Below are 18,710 nucleotides of genomic sequence, written 5' to 3' on the forward strand. Positions count from 1 at the left end.
ATTAGATGACTAAAAATATCAGAATGAACGATCTTTCCACTTGTTATAATAAACAATGAAATCACGTGCACGTATGATTTTTATTTTTTCTTAAGTATGTGTACATAAATAAAAAAAAAATAAACAAACAGTTTGTTTCGAATTGAATAAACAACTTAGTCGAAAACACACTTGTATAAAAGCCATTACTACACCAGCGTATATTATCATCGAAAGACCGGAAAGTTCCCAACAACCACTTGTGTATTTGACTGCATAATAGTGACACTTCATTTGATTTCGCATCTAGCGTACAGTACCAAAACGAAATAAAGATGCTAACCAGCAACGAATGGGATTTTTCCGCTTGTTTCTAACTCCAACCAAATACCACTTCGATATTTGTGAACATCGCATATATAAAGAATTTCCCTGTTCAGATATCGGTAGCTTACGCCCTATCGAATATCTATAGGGAAACGTAGAAACTATCTGTCAACGGGAAGGTTCGGCGAGTATGTCATATGACCTTGAGCCCTGCCACACAGTGAGCACGTGCTTGCGACAGACTGCAAGGTTCGAAGCTCCTCGCTACCTTACCGATTTGTAAGTTGCTCGTACGGTACTACTAAAAAAAGATGTCTACTCCGCCGGAGAGTGATATCGAGAAGAGAAAGCAGATCAGTGTACGGGGTATTGCCCTTGTGGAGAACGTCGCTAATGTGAAGAAAACATTCAACCGCCATCTCCACTATACGCTCGTGAAAGATAGGAACGTTGCTACGCCTCGCGACTACTACTTCGCTTTGGCTCACACAGTTAAAGATCATCTGGTCAGCCGTTGGATCAGAACACAGCAGCATTACTATGAAAAGGATCCAAAGGTATTTTAGTTTCACGCTTAAATGTCTCATTGTGGCTATTTTATATAATTTCATTTTCGCTTATTTATTTCGGTTTTATAAATAGGAATAAATTTGACAGAATATATATATTTCATAATACTGCACCGTTTCGACAGATACTAGTGCCTCCCCCACTTGTCCGAGCAATTAACTATTGTACATAATAATAATAAAAAAAGGGTTAGGTAGTGTTTTACGTGCTTTCTTATCTTGACTTTTGGATATTGTTTGATAAGGTAAGCATTTGAATTTTAAATTGCCTCCTTAACTATCTCCCATCTGATTGGTGTTTCATAAGTTATTTTTTTTATTTCATTATTTTTAAGCGCTCTATTTTGTGCGTGTAGGCAATAAATAACCGGCTCGTTGTATACGCGGATGTTGCATCTGTAAGTACAGAGCTATAGCACAAGAAACGTTGCACACAGATTTATTAAAACACAATAGAACTATAAATTATCTGGATAATGCAAATTAAATAATTTTTTTGCATAATTTCACTGAAATTTGGTGTTTAAATTTTATTCAAACACTGGTCAGCAAAATTTTTGATTTTCATTAGTATCCAGTAGATTTGTGAAATGCAACAGCTTCCTTTTAATGATTTCGTATAAATGTTTGTTGAATATTGAAGTACAGTAGTGCCCATTACGTTAAGATTAACAGGGGCTGGATAGCATTATTAGTAATGTAATTTTTTCTTTCAAACGAAGAGCATAATTCTTCGTCCCCTAAAGAAATTTTGAAAGACTATGTACCTTTTTTGAAAAAATTGCACTCCCCCCCCCCAAAAAAAAGTTATCTGTTGATTTTAGCTACTTTATTATTTCGTTAATACTCATTATTTCAGTTTGGATTAGTAGGAAACTGCACAAAACAAAAAAAAAAAAAAAAAAAAAAAGTATGAAGTATGTTTAATGTTAATGATGCTACGTGAATTGCTAAGTGGATTTTATTGTATACAGAGCATTATAATAGGTAAGTTAAAACTCCCATGCAATAAAACTACTTAATAATTGACGAAGTTTCTTTTTAACTTAACTTAAATATATTAATCTCACAATCGGACACATGTTTATATGAACTTTGTTTAGATATATAGAGCTTTCCCTATAATTTTGTCTGTGTAATTTAGAAATGACAATATGAAATCAATATGTTGAGTATGAAATAATTTATGGGAGAATCGAAGCCCACAAGGATTTAATTCTAAAATGAAAACAGTAACTTGCTGGTAAGTATCGTGCTTCCACAAATCGACAAATAGAAATTCTATTGCTTGCCTTAAATGATACTACGAACTTTGCCCTTTCAGCCATTTTATTAACTCTGCTTCAAGTGGAATGCATTATTCCGAAGTATAACTCGATTTTTGTATTGCTTGCAAACATCTAAAAGGGAATCGATAAGAGTTTTTTTTTTTTTTTTTTTAATTGTATATTTTGGAGATCCCAACACACACACGAACTGTGAAGTATAGCTGTGCGATTGCCTCGTTACTTAATTAAATTTGTTGTTATATTAATTATTTATATTTTTTCTGTGAAAAAAAAGTTTGCAAACGCTGTTTCTTAAAAGTTGATTTTGTAGTAGATATAACGGAATATCAGCTGAAGCTGCACATTTTAGGTGCAGAAGTTGAGAGAATCTAAAACTGGATATTATTTGATTAGTTGGAATAGGGGTGTTATGCGGTTATTCATCTCATGGAAGTGAACTGTGATGAGCGACACTAATCTACCAGAGAATGATTAAGCTTTTTATTTTAAATATTGCGATTTAATTGAATATAGTAAGATTGAAACAATTTAAATAGTTTAGCGACATTTCGAGAATAGTTTCAGCAGTTCAATCCGGGAGGTAGTCTTACAGGCCTGTCTACGAGAAACGGACTTCTCGAAACGTCGCCAAACCTTTTTAAGTATTTCTGTTGAGTGGTATTCAGTCAGATTGCAACGTTTTCAATGAAATAGCTTAGTGTCGATCATTATAGTTCATTCCCATAAAATATGATAATATTTTGAAAGGAAGAACAATTCAACGGAATCAAACATTTCATTTTAAATATTGATATATCATTCTGTTTACGTGAAACCGTGTTCTCGACTTGATAATATTGAAAATCAAACATAGTAACAAGCGTAAAGTTAGTACTAGAGCATCATGTCTGCACGTAGCCAACTACTAAGTATTTGAGAAATTGCATCATTTAAGTATATCTCATATTGTAAATACCTTCACAACGAGTAACCATGATATTGCACTACCTCGAATAAGTAACCAATGGAGAAGACTACTGTTACTTATTCTCGGCGGATACCACCACCCAGACGGCACAGTTTCGGAGCTTGTTGGGTTTTCATCGGTGGGTGGTGAGATATACTTGAATGATGCCATTTCTCAACTACTTAGTACTTTGCTATGTATAGATATGATGCAATAGCAGTAACTTATACGTTAGTTAACTTCTACGTAACCTGAGGCTATTGCCCTAAAATAGTAACAAGTTAAAAATTCCATGGACTCATCGGGTTACCAATGAGAAGGTCCTTGAGAGGACAAGGACACTAGTAACTATAATTGCAAAGAGAAAGACTGCCTACCTCGGGCATATTATAATAGGCCCACAATATGACCTGCAGAGACTAATCCTACAAGGGAAGATTAAAGGCAAAAGGAAGACCAAGAAAAAATTCGCTTGATATCAAATGGACAGGGGGTCTTACGACACAAGAACTATTTCACAAAGCAAGAGAAGAGACAGATTTGGCTAGAAAATGTTGGTCTCCAACGTTCAAATTGAACACGAAACCTAAAGAAGAAGAACAGGTTAAACTGCTGAAGATGACGTTGATATTTGAAACAGCTAAGTAAAAAATATACCGGTATACATGTATTTATTATTAGCCATATGGTGCAAGGAAGCCTGAGGCTTATGCTGCACCAACCAAAAAAAAATCTGAATTATCGAGAGAGAGAGAGAGAGAGAGAGAGAGAGCGAGAGAGAGAGAGAGAGAGCGAAAGAAAAGTAGAAGGGAATCACCAAGAAAGAGAAGAATGATGACATCCAGCTCAGGACCCTGGGTGTGCCAAGCTCATATTCACAAGATGTGAGCCCCTGGGGTTAATATATTGACGAACATAAGGCAAATAAACATAGATGTTCCGGTCTGTCAACCAGTCATAGTTCGATTTAATCTTTATTTTGCTATTAAAATACACATTTCAGTGTAATGTGAAACGTAAGCTTTTGCGGAAATTTGTATATTGCGTTTATACTAAGTTTAAAGATCATAAAGTGTTTGAAACCATATTTTTAAAGTGGATTGTTGATACGAAAAAAGGCTCAGAAGTGATAGCCTTCGTATCTCGAAATGGAAACACACCTTTGTATTCATTAAATAATCAGTATATTGAAGGGAGAGACACTTTAATTTCTTATGGTTTTATCTTGACATAAACAACTGAGATTAGTCACCTACTCGATTTCTTCCTGTGCGGATATTTTTCAAGTGCATTGTATAATATTACTGAAGACAATATTATAACCTAGTATTTATATATTATTGTTTGGAAATAATTAAATGTAGCTGTGGTTGATAGCTAAACCGTAATAGTTAGCTGGGAATCCCCCCCCCCCTTCAAATCTTTATTTCCCCAAGACAGTGGTTTTCAACTTTTTTTTTTTTTTTTAATAATTACCCGTAAGTAATTTTATTTTGCGGCACCCTTACTCAATTTTCTGACTGTTAGATCCGATTGTCTCCCAGCGTGTATATATATATGTTATATGATAGTTATTACAATAATATAATTATAAAAATTACATTTCATAATACAAATTATATATCTACAGTATATAATAATTTTATTCTTTATATAGAGGTAATAAACATATAAATTATAGATCACCACAAAATGAAAAAGATACTGTACACCTTTTTTATAAGGAAATAAATATACAAATTGAAAAAAAGATAAGTTTAAGTAACTTAAACCCAAATTACGTGGTACCCCTGGAATACTGTTGCGGCACCCCTTTTGAAAACCACTGCCCCAAGATATCAAGTGGAAGTAGAGTGTTGGACCTAATTTCGTTAAAAGGAAATTTTCTTACATATGATTGTTTGCGATCGACTATCTTAGTTTAAATCTAAGGAGGTTTACACCAGAGTGACAAAACAGGAACATTGTCTTTTCCGACAAAACGGCGACAAAGTGCAGTGTTAAGAGATATTTTGGAGACATAAATGTCGGCGCCGACAGTTGCAAGCAACAATCTTGTGTCCCACACACACAGTGGAAAACATTCTTGAGTTTTCTCAATCAAAATTGCGACAGTTGGCCGAGGGTAAACAGTGTCATCACTGAAGAGTATTGACAAGGACGGTGTGTGCGGTTTATTAATTAATTGGAAAAGGTGGGGGGCTACGCGATTGTTCATTGAGACAACGCTATTATATCAGTGGAATATATTTAAGTATATAATTTATTATTGAAATCTACAGTTATGAAGGATTGATACACCTTAGTGCCAAACACAATTTATGGATACGTTTCCCACCTTCGGGCCTATAGGATTAGAAAGTATTTCAAAGATGGAGTTGGAGTAACACTGATGCCATAGTTTATAGGGAGTTATATAAAAGTAAAAGAATGGAGTATCAAAAAGCCATTTGTGACCATAAGTATAATGCGTATAATAAGTATGATTTATATGATTGGTAATAATGATCCATGGGGTCTACTGTTTAAGATAACTAGAAACAAGTAAAATGTCAACTTAATTAGTACTGTGGTTTCTAATAATACTGAATCAACTGATTGGCATTCCACTATAATTGCAATTACTGACCAGTTATTTTTAAATGATAGCAGTTGTGAAGATACTGTGCAGCAGGCTGAAATTAGACGGGAGAATAGTCAGTACATTGGATCTACTGAGTTTGAGCTATTTAATGTTAATGAAGTTAAAACAATTTGTGGTAGTATTAATATAAATAAAACACCAGGAATTGACTTGGTAGAAAACAGTTGTATTAAAAAATTTGTTCAGATTTTTCCGAATATATTGGTAAACATGTTTAACAAATGTATTATGAGAACTTTTCCAGGGTTCTGGAAGGTTGCGTTGCTTAAGTTAATTCAAAAACCAGGTAAATTGATTACAGATCCACGTCCTTATAGACCATTATTGGCTAATCTAGGAAAAAAATATGTGAACGTTTGATATCATTAAGTTGGAAAAATTGTTTAATGATAAGGAGTTGAATTTTGATAATCAGTATGGTTTAAAAAAAAAAAATCTTCTACAGAAGATGCAATAAATGATTTGATTAGCTATAGTCAGAATTCCAATGAAAAGTATGTAATGGCTTTATTTATAGATTTCGAAGGGCCCTTTGATAGTGTGTAGTATCAAAGTGTCCTTTTAGCTTTAAGAGGCGCCTCCGTAGGCAGGAGCAGCAGTGCGTAGCACACGCTTCTTGATTAGACCGGGGTTCGAGCCCGTGACCACCAAATACGGAGGATGCGGAAAGGTCAGGGAATGACCACCGCATATCCCTGGAGCAATATGGCCTTAGTTGCTAATGCTCCTAAAAAACCAAATAAAATAACTTTTAGCTTTAAGAACTCTGTCATGCCCGAACTTCTTATACAACATTATTAAGAGCTACCTTACAGGTAGGAGAATGATTGTAAGATCACAGCATTTAACTTATAGTAGAGATGGTAATACGGCCTGTCCACAAGGACCAGTCTTAGGACCAATATTCTGGAATTTGGTATTAAACCAGTGGTTGCAAAAAGAGTTTAATCTTTGTCATAAAGTGGCTTATGCGGATGATCTGGTCTTGTGTGTGTGTCCGGTAAATCTCTGACGGTGATTGAGGCCATATTAGAAATAGCGAGTGATCTTGTAGTATGGGCATCTACGAATAAGCATAATTTTCCCAAATAAGACCGTTATGATGCTATTAAGGGGAAAACTTGGTTATAACGGCCACTCTGACTGCGGATAAACAACAAACAAATACCCCTAGTCTCGCAGGGCAAGTATTTAGGAGTAACCTTGAGTGATAAACTGTTATTTACGCCTCACATAGAGAATTTCAGTAATAAGATTAAAAATTATACTGCCCCGCTAATATCAATCCAAAGAATTATGCTATTAACAATACTTGAAGGTTTGTAAAACAGGGTCGACGAATGCTTTGCAAGTTATTGCAGGAACTCCTCCGTTGGATTTGGCAGTCTTATACAGAGCATTTTATTTTTTGCGTAAAGGGAGGCAGATATCGTTTATGGGTGTTACTAACGATTTGACAGTCGGAATTAATCAGGAAAAGAAAAATATTATGCTGAAATTAATTGAAATTTGGCAATCTCGTTTGGATAGTAGCCAAACTTCCAAAACGACATATTTATTTATTCCTAATGTAAGTTTTAATTGTAATAATAAACTGAATATATGGTTTTACCCATGTATGGAGGCCCAATATTTGATTATAGGGCATGGATCCATAAGAAATAAGTTATTTCAACCAGGATTAGGGGAGCAACCATTTTGTATATTTGGTAGTCTTGAAACTTGCGACCACATTTTATATGATTGTCCGTTATACGACGAATTTAGAAGTATATTAAGAAATTTACAGCCGGATTTTAATAGAGGGTTTGATGCTGTGTGGCTGTCTTCTGTAGAACACTATTTGGTTTTTCACGAATATTGTAGGCAGGTGTTTAGAAAAAGGAGGTTAATTATAGTTGTTACTGATCCAGCTAGTTTAAATGTACACTTTTTTGTTGGTGGGGAGGTAGAATTTTTAAAATTGGGGTTTTTTTAAATTATTTTATTTAGTTATTTTATTTTATTTATTTTTTTTTCAGGCTCCTAATGCAAGTAGCGTGGTGCGGGATTTTCGCATCTATCATTTTTGTTTGTCACTGGTGGATGCGGGAAATATATATATATATATATATATATATATATACACACACACACACACACACACACACACACAGGGTGTTTCTAAAGTGATGGTTAATAATTTAAAGATGAACTGTACAGACTACAATATGCAAAAAAAGCCTAGTAGATATGGGTCCTTAAGTGAATCGTTTTCGAGATATTGCACATTTCTAGTTGACTGGGACACTGACTTTTTTGTTTAGGTTATGTTATGCCCATTCTCTTCATTTCCCCTCTTTCAATGCCCTGATACGTAGCAAAGGATAGTCAACATGGAAAGAGGTTACAGCAACGAAAAGTATGCGGACATGCACTTCATGTATGGTAAAGCCAACGGCAGTGCACTCGAGGCTGCACGTTTGTACCAAGAAGCATTTCCCCGCCAAAGGCAGTCCAAGAGGCGCATTCATCAGTGCATCAACGCTTTAGAGAACATTTTTTTTTATTTTTTTTTTTATTTTTGTGTTTTTGTATGGGCGGCTCCTAGAACAGAAGTTCATCTCCGCCTCGTTGCTCTGTTCAGTTTTTATAGACTCTGTAAGGGTAAGGTCGGTGTGTGTCTTATAAAAATAAATAATTTTTTTTTTTTTTTTTTTTTTCAAACCGAATCCACACAGGAATATCCCAGATTGGATGAAGATAGATGAAAAGGAAGGGGAGAGAGGGAAAAAGAAAAAAAAAAAAAAAAAAAAGCTTTTCATCCCGCACGGGAGAAAGTGATAGGAAAGAAAAACTGTGTTTGTGAGCTTATGTGTGTGTGTTCTGTAGCGTGATGTTGTGTTTTGGCCTATTGGCTACCTGGAAGGAGTGAGCACCTGGACGATTCCTCCAGGTACTCGTCCCTAGCAGAAGAAGGGCAAGGCCTCCCCTACTATCTGCACGCCCTCCTCCCTGGGGAAGAGTTCCCAGGGAAGAAAGAAAAACTTGTATAAGATGAAGAGAGGGAAGGAGTAAAGAGGAGAAGGACTGTTCCGGCCCAGGAAAGTCCCAGTCCAGGATGGATAGCTAGAACAACAACGCAAACAAATAAATAAATAAATAATAATAATAAAAAAAAAAAAAAAATTTTTTTTAGTGTGAGAGAGGAGCTTTCCTGGTCTGGGGAGCCCCAGCCCAGGTCAGAACGCGAAAAAAAAAAAAAAAAAAAAAAAAAGATTTAAATCCCACAACCTGGTCAAGGAAAGGAATAGAGCCAGGATGTCAGCAAGCAGAATGATGTTAAAGGGGAAAAAAATAACAAATAAATAAGAAAGAAAAGAAAGAGGGTTTTTTTTTTTTTTTTTTTTTCAAATTATCCCACACGGGGTGGATAGGAAAAGGCTATCAGGAGAGGGCTAGGGCTACTAGTGCTAGCTGATTATGAGAAGAAGAGAGAGAGAGTAAAAAAAAAAAATAAATAAAAATAAATAACTAGTTATTGAATTGCAGAAGCTTCTAGGATGATCCTCCTCCTACGCTTGAATACGTCTGCCGCAAAGTGCTGTAGTGCACCTAAGTTCCTTTTGGAATGGACAAGGAGTTCTACTTGGTCAGGAGAAAATCCCAAAATTGCTGCCTGGAGTTGTTGTCTATGGTCCTCGTAGATAGTGCATTCAAATAGTAGATGTTCCCAACTCTCGACAGACCCACAGAAACAGAGGTCAGTATTTAGCAGCTTTAGAGAACATGGGCGCTTCGCACATGGAGCCGACCGGGCTAGCCGAGTGGGTAAAGTACCTGCCCGGCAACCCAAAGGTCGCGGGTTCGATTCCCGCCTCGGGCTTGGATCAAAGTACTGCAAAAACCTTGGGAGGTGCAATATGGCCACAGAAGCCGATGCGCCAACAACTACCAAATCAAAAAAAAAAAAAAAAAATCGCACATGGAGTACGAGCAGGTAGGCACAGGAAGCATAACACCTGATGTTAAAAAAGAATAGAACAAAATCCAGGAATTCTGACAAGGAGGGTTGCTCTGCAAGAGCGTGTACTGGGTCATAGCAGTGTGTTACTGTACCATGCCATACCCAGCGTGTACAAGGTCTCAGCAATACAGACTACCCTCCCAGAGTGAACTTCTGCCAGTGGATGCTAATGACTTTGTACTTCTAGTTACTGACTATCTGAATCTGTCCTTACACCAGTCCTCTGCAATAGTTTATCTGTTTAAGCTCTAAATACTTCCAGAGATTGTCACCTGGATTCCGAGTTTCCCGCCTTCACAGAGAGCTAAAGAGAGATCCCAGTATGCGTTCGCTTTTTTAAATTATCTCCTTTCACCTCCCACTAACCTTGTTTTTCTTTTTATCCTTTTCAGAAGATAGACATCCTTTCTAAAATGATCTTTCACATAGATCGGAGTAGTTCGCTTGTCGTTTGTCAATGAATATTATCATTAACTATTTTGTTGCATCCATATCAAGGGATGGATACCTCATAAACACTCCCCATTACATAGCCACAACCTGCATTATTAACACATGGCAGAAACATGGTTGTTTCACCATATTCTGGTCCCCCATCAGCTTAAAACAGTAGGAACCGTGATTCGGCAGACCAGCAACTTTTTTTTTTTTTTTTTTTCAATGCTCCACTGGCCAGTGTTGGTGATCCTGAACCCATAGTGTAATGTATTTAGTATTTTCTTGCTTTTTGTTGAGAGGAGTGAAACCTGGTTTGGTCGTCGGCAGTGATACTCTATCCGTGACAAGTTCTGCGAATTGTATGTTCTTAAATGCCTCTTTGGTGCAGGTTAACAAAAAACTAACGTTTTTGTTAACCTGCACTTCTTGTCAGCCTTTATTGGCCTCTCACATGAAGGAGCTGTTTCCGACCACATGATCGCTTGATTGGAATCAATCTCGATATATTGGAGACACAGTTGTACATAAAACCCCCATCAGGATTTCAGTTTTCGATATACTGATACCAGCGCTTCTTGTGCTGACTACCAAGACACGTTCAAAGCTACTTTTTTCGTCTTGCTCTTTCTCTAGCTGAATTGCACACATATAGCATTCCTATGTATATGCACGCTTGCTTTGTATCTCATGGTAAACCGTCACGGATGTAATCACTGGTCTTCCCACATCGAGTGGAAAGGCCGGTTATTGGTTTTTATTGGTTTTTTTTTTTTTTCACATTGTGGCTGAGTTTGTCTGTATCAAGCGAGAGTTTCGTGGTTTTATCTCCCTGAAGCTCGGGTTTTACGCCCAGCAAGCAGGCTAGTCGACAAGAATACAGTACACGAATTTGCACACCCGTTATAATACCATATGGCCTTAGTTGTTTTGGCACTTGACACACAGTTGTATGTATGTACGAACACGATGCTATTACTGAATGAGCGCCCCATTTCATGAGAAGGGTAGATGTTCCCTATAAAGTGGTCACTCTGTGAGATTGACTTCCCTATCTCTAGGCAAATATTCGATGTCATCGATAGGGTCCATGTGTGCTACCTTCCTGTGGTGCATGGCGGACCTCATATCAATCCGTATCTTAGCCATCAGATCTCTTTTTCCCTCTACTATTTCTAATTTTCCCTATCATACATACTCTGTATGTATGATAGGGAGTTAGGGTTGTTAAGACCTTGCATTTTGCTGCATTAAAATATAGCTGCCACTTTCCATCCTTGAAGTCTTCCTGATGGAATGGTGTGTGGTGCTGATCATTAATCACTCTCCCGATAGTTGATATCTGCCAATTTTGAGATCACATCCCTGGTATACCCTCTTTGATATCATTCAAAGAAATCGGAAACTACTGTTCCCAGTAGTTTCCGATATGTGTGTGTGTGTGTTATTACAATAATATAATTATAAAAATTACATTTCATAATACAAATTATATATATTCAGTATATAATAATTTTATTCTTTATATAGAGGTACTAAGTAAACATCAATTATAGATCACCACAAAATTAAAAAGATACTGTACACTTTTTTATAATGAAATAAACATATAAATTAAAAAAAAAAGTTTAAGTAACTTAAACCCAAATTACGTGGCATCCCTGGAATGTTTTTGAGGCACTCCGGTTGAAAACCACTGCTTTAGACGAACTTCAATCGTGTTTGGCTTAAGTCCTCATGCAGGTTTTCACTTTAGGGTATTTATTCTGATTTTTGCAATTGGTTAGCCAGCTTCCTGTCTCACTGCTCCTGTATATTAATGACCTTATTCCATTCACTGGAAGTAGAAGATCAGTAATATGACCTTCCACTCAATGGAAGTCTTGTCCATATATAGATCGATGATGTACTACGTTCTGCTTTCGAGTTTGAGAAATCTGCACTTCTCAAACAGCTACAACCTAAGTAAACACCACTAAAATGAGATAATTCTTCAGTATATTTTATGTATGTTATATATCGGTGTTGAGAAGGATTATAAGTCTCTGTTTGCAAGGTTATCCTCATTTTAGTGATAAACATGAATGGATTAACGTGAACAGAGGCCAGCTGATTAATGGCTGCAGACATTGATTAACTTAATTCCTGGCACGCATCTTACGTTGCATTGCCTTCTTAGGACATATCGGATGGGTTATAAGCCTTGTGAGTACATATTTTTCGTTTTTCGTTTAGTCAGAGAAAATCATCTAACAAAAATCCCCAGTCTAACTCACTGGGAGGGGGAAAGATTGACTGGTGCTCTTTCAGCACGATGTGTTTGGTTTTTTATTGGATTCTCGGTATTTTCCCTTGAAGGATTAACGAAATTTCCATAGGGAAGAGCACGCTCGTTCCCACTCTAGTAGTTTTGTAATAAAGTTTTATACTATGAAAACGTTGAGCGCAAAATCGCAGTTTCCGATTTTCGTTGGTAGTGTTAGGACGATGGCGTTCCTGCCAATCGCCAGGGAGTTGAGCTCCTCTGATGTTTCTTTGTCTTAGTGAAGGGCAGTCTCTTTGGGTACCATGGCGGAGACTCTTGGAGTCTACGTATGCTGATCTTGAGCAGGAACATCAAGTTTTTTCTCCGTGGACTTTGGTTTTTCTTGCACCTTGAAAATCATTCCGTATTTTACAGTTCAGTAGAAAGCGTGTTGACTTTTACCATAGCTAAAACTTCTGCGCAATGGGAGGCCGGATAGTCTGGATTCCTTTTAGACTTGGGGAAAGTGTAGCCAATAAAGTGAAAAATGTAAATGATCTGTATTGAATTCACTTATCGAAACTGGATTTTATGGGCGGGGTTTACAGGATATACGGTAGCGAAATTCAATTTTTACTATAATAAACCGCTATATAGTTTAATTGTGACTATACTAAACGCCCGGTTTACAAATACAGTGTGTTCTTGAGAAATAGTTAGTAAATTAGGAGTGATTTCTGAATATTCATGTATAATGGAGAATGTTTCCAATTCCCAGTTCTAAGTGGGAATTGGATAGCCATTTACTTTTTGGCAAAGAGGAAAGTATTTTATTTTATTTTTTTTGGCAGATGCATAAAAAGTCCGCTGACTTGTCGTTTAGCCATTTTAATACTAATATTAAAATAAAAAACAAATAATTCGCTTCATTATTACAGTATGCAGTGTGGGTTCCAGGTAAGAACCAAATAGATTATATCCCCTCCCTCCCCATGATCAAAACATTATTACAGTATGCAGTGTGGGTTCCAGGTAAGAACCAAATAGATTATATCCCCTCCCTCCCCATGATCAAAATATGTGGATTATTTTTTTTTATGCTGGGAGATGATTAAAGCTTAATGATTCCCCTTTAGAAAATCTTTTACCACCCATGGCCAATTTATGTTTAGCACTACAGTGATTAAGTGATACAGGAAACCACACTTTATTTTTTTTATACAATACAGCATCACAGTAACAATTGAAGTGCAGTGTACTATTATGATGCGCTATTATAAATAAGACGTACATGTGTCGATAAGGTTTCATTCAGAAATTTTGCGACGATCTAGCTCCCAAGGTTGCCAAATATGACAGTTTTGATATTTATTTATTTAAAATTTCTTTTCTGAATAAACCAGGTTATAATAATTACGTATTATTTTACAAGAAGTATCAGATACTGTCAGGTGCTCCCTTGTCTGTGACCCCTCACAAAAATAGTTGTACGTACATTTTTAAATAATATTGAATAAATATTTAAATCCTTACTATTTTTGACCTTCGTGAAGTTAAATGTTCTCACAAAGTTCACAAATTTTACAAAACAATTCTACTTTGTACATGTGCGTACAATGTTGTTTTATATATAAATGTTGAAAGTATTTAATTTTCATTCGTTTTACTTTCAAAAGGCAACGTATTCGTATGTGTTTGCTGTAGTTCAGCAAAAGTTTGTCAGAACGTGCTGAGTTCATAAATCGAATTATTTTTTATATTAAACTAATTGTTTGATATTAAAATATTATTTTGTTTTAAGGTTGGACGTTCGTAAATCGGGAGATTACTGCATTGCCGTTCTGCAAATATCTGACCCGCTTTAAGACTTTGATAGAACTTGAATGGTTTAGAAGATGACTAACCAATAATTAAATCAGTGTGGATAAATTACAACGGTGAAGGTCCTCTTTGTGAAATGAACTTACCGTAATAGCCGTATCTCCATGTTTACAATGAGTACAATTCCATGACACGAGCTCTCTCTCTCTCTCTCTCTCTCTCTCTCTCTCTCTCTCTCTCACAGAGTACAATTAAGTTCATAGGGCAGACCGGGCATTAGCAGGATTTAGTTGAGAGAGAGAGAGAGAGAGAGAGAGAGAGAGAGAGAGAGAGAGAGAGAGAGAGAGAGAGAGAGAGAGAGAGAGAAAGTGTGTGTATCAGTACAGTTTTTCTAAAAATTGAAGAAAATTACGATTATACATTGTTTTATAGCAGCAAGAAATTGCTGCCCCATTGCGCGGTGTATTTTTTTATTTATTATTATTTTTTTTAGTTATATCGATAAAAGTATCAATATCATCATTGATACAAATATTTTAGTTGTTGCCCTGATATTGTGTACATACGAGGTGTGGCAATGTTCTCCGACTGGTGCAATAAAAAGAACACAAAGCGAAGGAGCTCAAAAATATTTTTATTCAAAGTAATCGCTACCTGATTGATTGAATCTAAAGAGGTGATGAACAGATCGGCGGTTCCTTTTTTATGTCTTCAACATCTTAATCTCTTTCCTTTGAGGGCAGTTTTTACCTTGGGAAAAAGAAAGTCCGCTGGTGCTAGATTGAGAGAATAAGGTGGATAGTTGATCTTGTACAATGCCGTGTCTCGTCAGAAATGTCTTAATAACAAGTGTAGAATGGGCGAGCTTGTCATGCAGCAAGGACCAACTGCCTTTCTCTCGAATATTGCGGCCTTAATTTAACTAGGAAATGCGCTTCTAGATGACTACGGGTACCCGTCATCTAGAAGCACCCGTACGTAGAACGCAGCATTGACTCTCTCCCTTCCAGGTAAATCACGCCCTATTTGTTGAAAAACGTGATCGCCATCGTCTTGATCCTGGACTTCCGTAAACGAAACTTTTTAGGACTTGTTGATGATTTTGAAGTCTGCTGCATGCTCTGACACTTCGTCTCTGGGTCGTACTGAAACACTCTAACACTCATCTCCAGTAGAAAGTCTGATACACTCAGAAATTAGGATTGTCTTAAGAAGTCTGGTTGAAGTCTTCGCTTGGTGACACTCTGTTGCTTCTGCCTATTCGTGGGGCTATGTGGCACAAATATTTCACAAACTTTCCCCAAATCTTCATGCAGAATTTGACGAATTGTCTCCTTATTCATATCCAACTCATTAGCCATTATTCTGAGAGTCAGACGACGATCTTATGCTACAATTTCCCAATATTTTTTGCAACTCGGTCCTCCTTTCGATATGTTGACGGATGCCCACTTCTTGGGTCCTCGCGTCCGTCTTTGAACCAATATGAAATGTTACCAATATGAAATGTTATTAGGTGTTAACATTTCATACGTTTCTGCTGCAGATTTTCCCATTTTAAAGCAAAATTTGATATTCGTTCATTGCTCCATTGCAAAATCGGGACACGGAACTTTAACGCTGCTAACGAAACTGATTGTTACTTGCAACATGTCAGTGTACTGCACAGTCTCTGTACTATCTGTTGGAGGAAGTTTGAACTATAACCTACCATTTCCGTTTATTTTCAAACTCGTCGAACATGACCGCAACAGCTCCGGTACGGGAATTTTATTGCTGTACCTCGTATATTCATAAAATGAATTTAACACTGAAGTGATTTTTTTAAAATTATTTAAATAAACAAGAAATGCTGTAATAAGATCTATACCATTATGATTCACTGAAAAGGAGCGTAAAATAGAGTTGACTACACTGCCATAATTAGTCCTATATGCTAATTTAAATGTTTTGATTTCCAGTGGTTCTGTGAACTATTTTAAATTTAATATCTGATAGAACAAAAACGGTTAAGCAAGAACTGTGGATTAGTTTGTTTATTAACTTCAATACCCGAGTTCCCGTCTAACAACTAGCGGTGTCAGATTATATATTTTTAAATAAGCATGATTGCTGTTTCAATCCTGTGTGTCACTTCTTGTCTTAAGTTGTATTTGATTATACAGATCTGTATTTTTTATTTTTTTTTTAATTTGTTTATTAGAATGTGTGAAATTGGCAAATATATGAGGTCTCTCCATAACTGACAGTTATGGAAAGACCCTGCAAATAGTTAAATAAATCCAGATTTCCAGTAAGCTATTTCTATTATTTATTTACATTTATCGTAAAATTGATCAATGATATTGATCGTAATCGGTAATCGATTATAATGTAATTATATAATTCCGAAAGTTAAAAAGAATAAAAGTAAAAAATCATATATACAAAACAAAAAAAAATTAAATTAAAATTATTTCTAATGCTGTTGGCGCTTTTGTGCGTCGGCTGAGAATTAATCTGGATGTACAGCTTGACTCTGCGACTCATCTATTGAAGTGTTCGACAATCACAACGCTTAATTAATGATTAAAACGCTTAATAAAACCATGGCTTATTCAGGGCTGTCATGCAGCCATAAACAGTAAAGAAAGAAATCACAATATGGTGCATGATGCTGTTACAGACATTCTCTCAGGTATGTTAATCTGGGTTTGCTACCTGGGAGTCTACACGCAGATGGAACTGATATTCAGGTGACACTCAAGTCTACCAAATATCTTCAAAATCTGTGACACTCAAATCCGCTGCTTGCACCTTCACGATGGTGGGACTGTAAGTAACACCCATCTGAGAGTCCTGAAATACGTCTCCTAGTATACTGGAGATGAACACCCAGGTGAGAATCGACGTAAGGAGGGGTTGACGTGTGGCGCCCATACCAAATGGTGGAATATAGCCCCTCTGTGTTACCAGGTGGTAGATGACTTTCATCAACCGGTGCAATACCACCACTTTTCTTATTGGAAGCTGGAAGTAGTGGAACCCATGTTTAGTCTCCAGCGCGAAATCACATCTCTTCCATTATGCAGTATGATTGATGTATCTTTGAGGTTACGATGGACATCGTAGCGAGATCCAATCTTCCTTACATTTCGAGGTTACAGCTCTAAAACGTTGTTCGCAGACCGGCCACTAGATAGTCCGCCGGACCGAACCAATAACATGAAAATGAAATGTATAGTATTTAATATAGGACGGCACCTGGACATCAGTTCAACTCTGCTTTGGTACACTGTGATGGATACAGAACTCTCTAAAATGCCAGAAATGTTTGTGCAGTTGTGTTGTGTAGTTGTTTCTGGCCATTTTGTCACCAGGAAGGAGATCACTTTCAAAGTCTACCCAGTGTCCGTCTACACCACGGGGAGGTAGGCCACAACTGCGCATGTACCGGGACTAACCTAGACAGTCATGCACTGAATATCCAAAGCGAGTTTAGAACCATCAAAGAACCTCGTGCCAGCAAGCCTGCATCAGCGCGCACACATTCACTCTGGAGACAGGACAGCAGGAAAAAAAAATGTTCTTGTTAATATTCCGGCACGACCACCAGTGGAGTTTATAATAAAGCATCAATACAAATGTTAATCGTATTTAGCAGTCACGGGCTTGAATCCCGATCCACTCAAAGAGCGTATGCTACCGCACTCACGCTCCTGACCACTCTGTACGTCTAAGACGAAGAAATAAGGGGGGAAAAAGTGTGATAATGAATAAGTTCTGTACGAGGCTGGTAACTCTATCATAAGAAATCACAATTGAGTTATAAGGCGGATATCCTGATAGTAGAGAAGCCGACTGGAGGGAGTCCGAGTAGTGTGTATGCGGGGGGCATTGTCGAGGCCACGTTATGTCAAGGAGGTGGGTATATTCTTGCCTTGTGTACGCCATGTCCAAATATTTCATTGCTACATACGATATGCACTCCCCACCTTTTCGCTCTGCTGAATACAGCCATGAAGTCAAATAGAAAAAACTTATTAGCAAAAAGATCTAAATCTTCCAAACACTACCTCGTTCATTGCACAAATATACGAAGTTTCAGCTCCGATCTCAATATTGTCTTCCAAAACAGGTATTTTTTCTGACAAAATCCCAATTATCCGTTGATTCAATCACTGGTCATCTCGGTGGTCCTCATTATTTGCTGTATGATTCCTTTCTCTTCAAAGGTAGTACAATGTGCATATGCCCGCTCTGATATTCCCTGCCAGAGACCTAGTAATTGGAATCTCCTCTTTTCAATCTTCTCTGGCTTAAAATCAGCGATATCATGGAATATTGTTCTCACATCTGGAGTGGCGGCCCCAAAACTTCTCTCAGGCTTCTAGATTCCATTCAAGAGGGCAGTTAGCTTAATTAATGATCCATCTCTAACAAATTCTCTCCGCTTTCTGTCTCGTAGTT

General features: G+C 37.0%; 1 protein-coding gene across 1 annotated transcript in view; it reads left to right on the top strand.

The window, feature by feature from the left end:
- Positions 1–269: 269 nt before the first annotated feature.
- LOC150088576 (glycogen phosphorylase-like) overlaps positions 270–18,710 on the top strand; it is a 206,463-nt gene continuing 188,022 nt past the window's right edge. The window contains exon 1 of the mRNA XM_090369579.1: positions 270–863. Within this exon, the coding sequence (XP_090225705.1) occupies positions 618–863 (246 nt within the window). The 5' untranslated portion in view covers positions 270–617. The remainder of the gene's footprint in view (positions 864–18,710) is intronic.

The sequence above is a fragment of the Mastigoproctus giganteus genome, chromosome 3 (genome assembly GCF_048544385.1).
Source record: "Mastigoproctus giganteus isolate SK-2022 chromosome 3, ASM4854438v1, whole genome shotgun sequence".
Taxonomy (NCBI): domain Eukaryota; kingdom Metazoa; phylum Arthropoda; class Arachnida; order Uropygi; family Thelyphonidae; genus Mastigoproctus; species Mastigoproctus giganteus.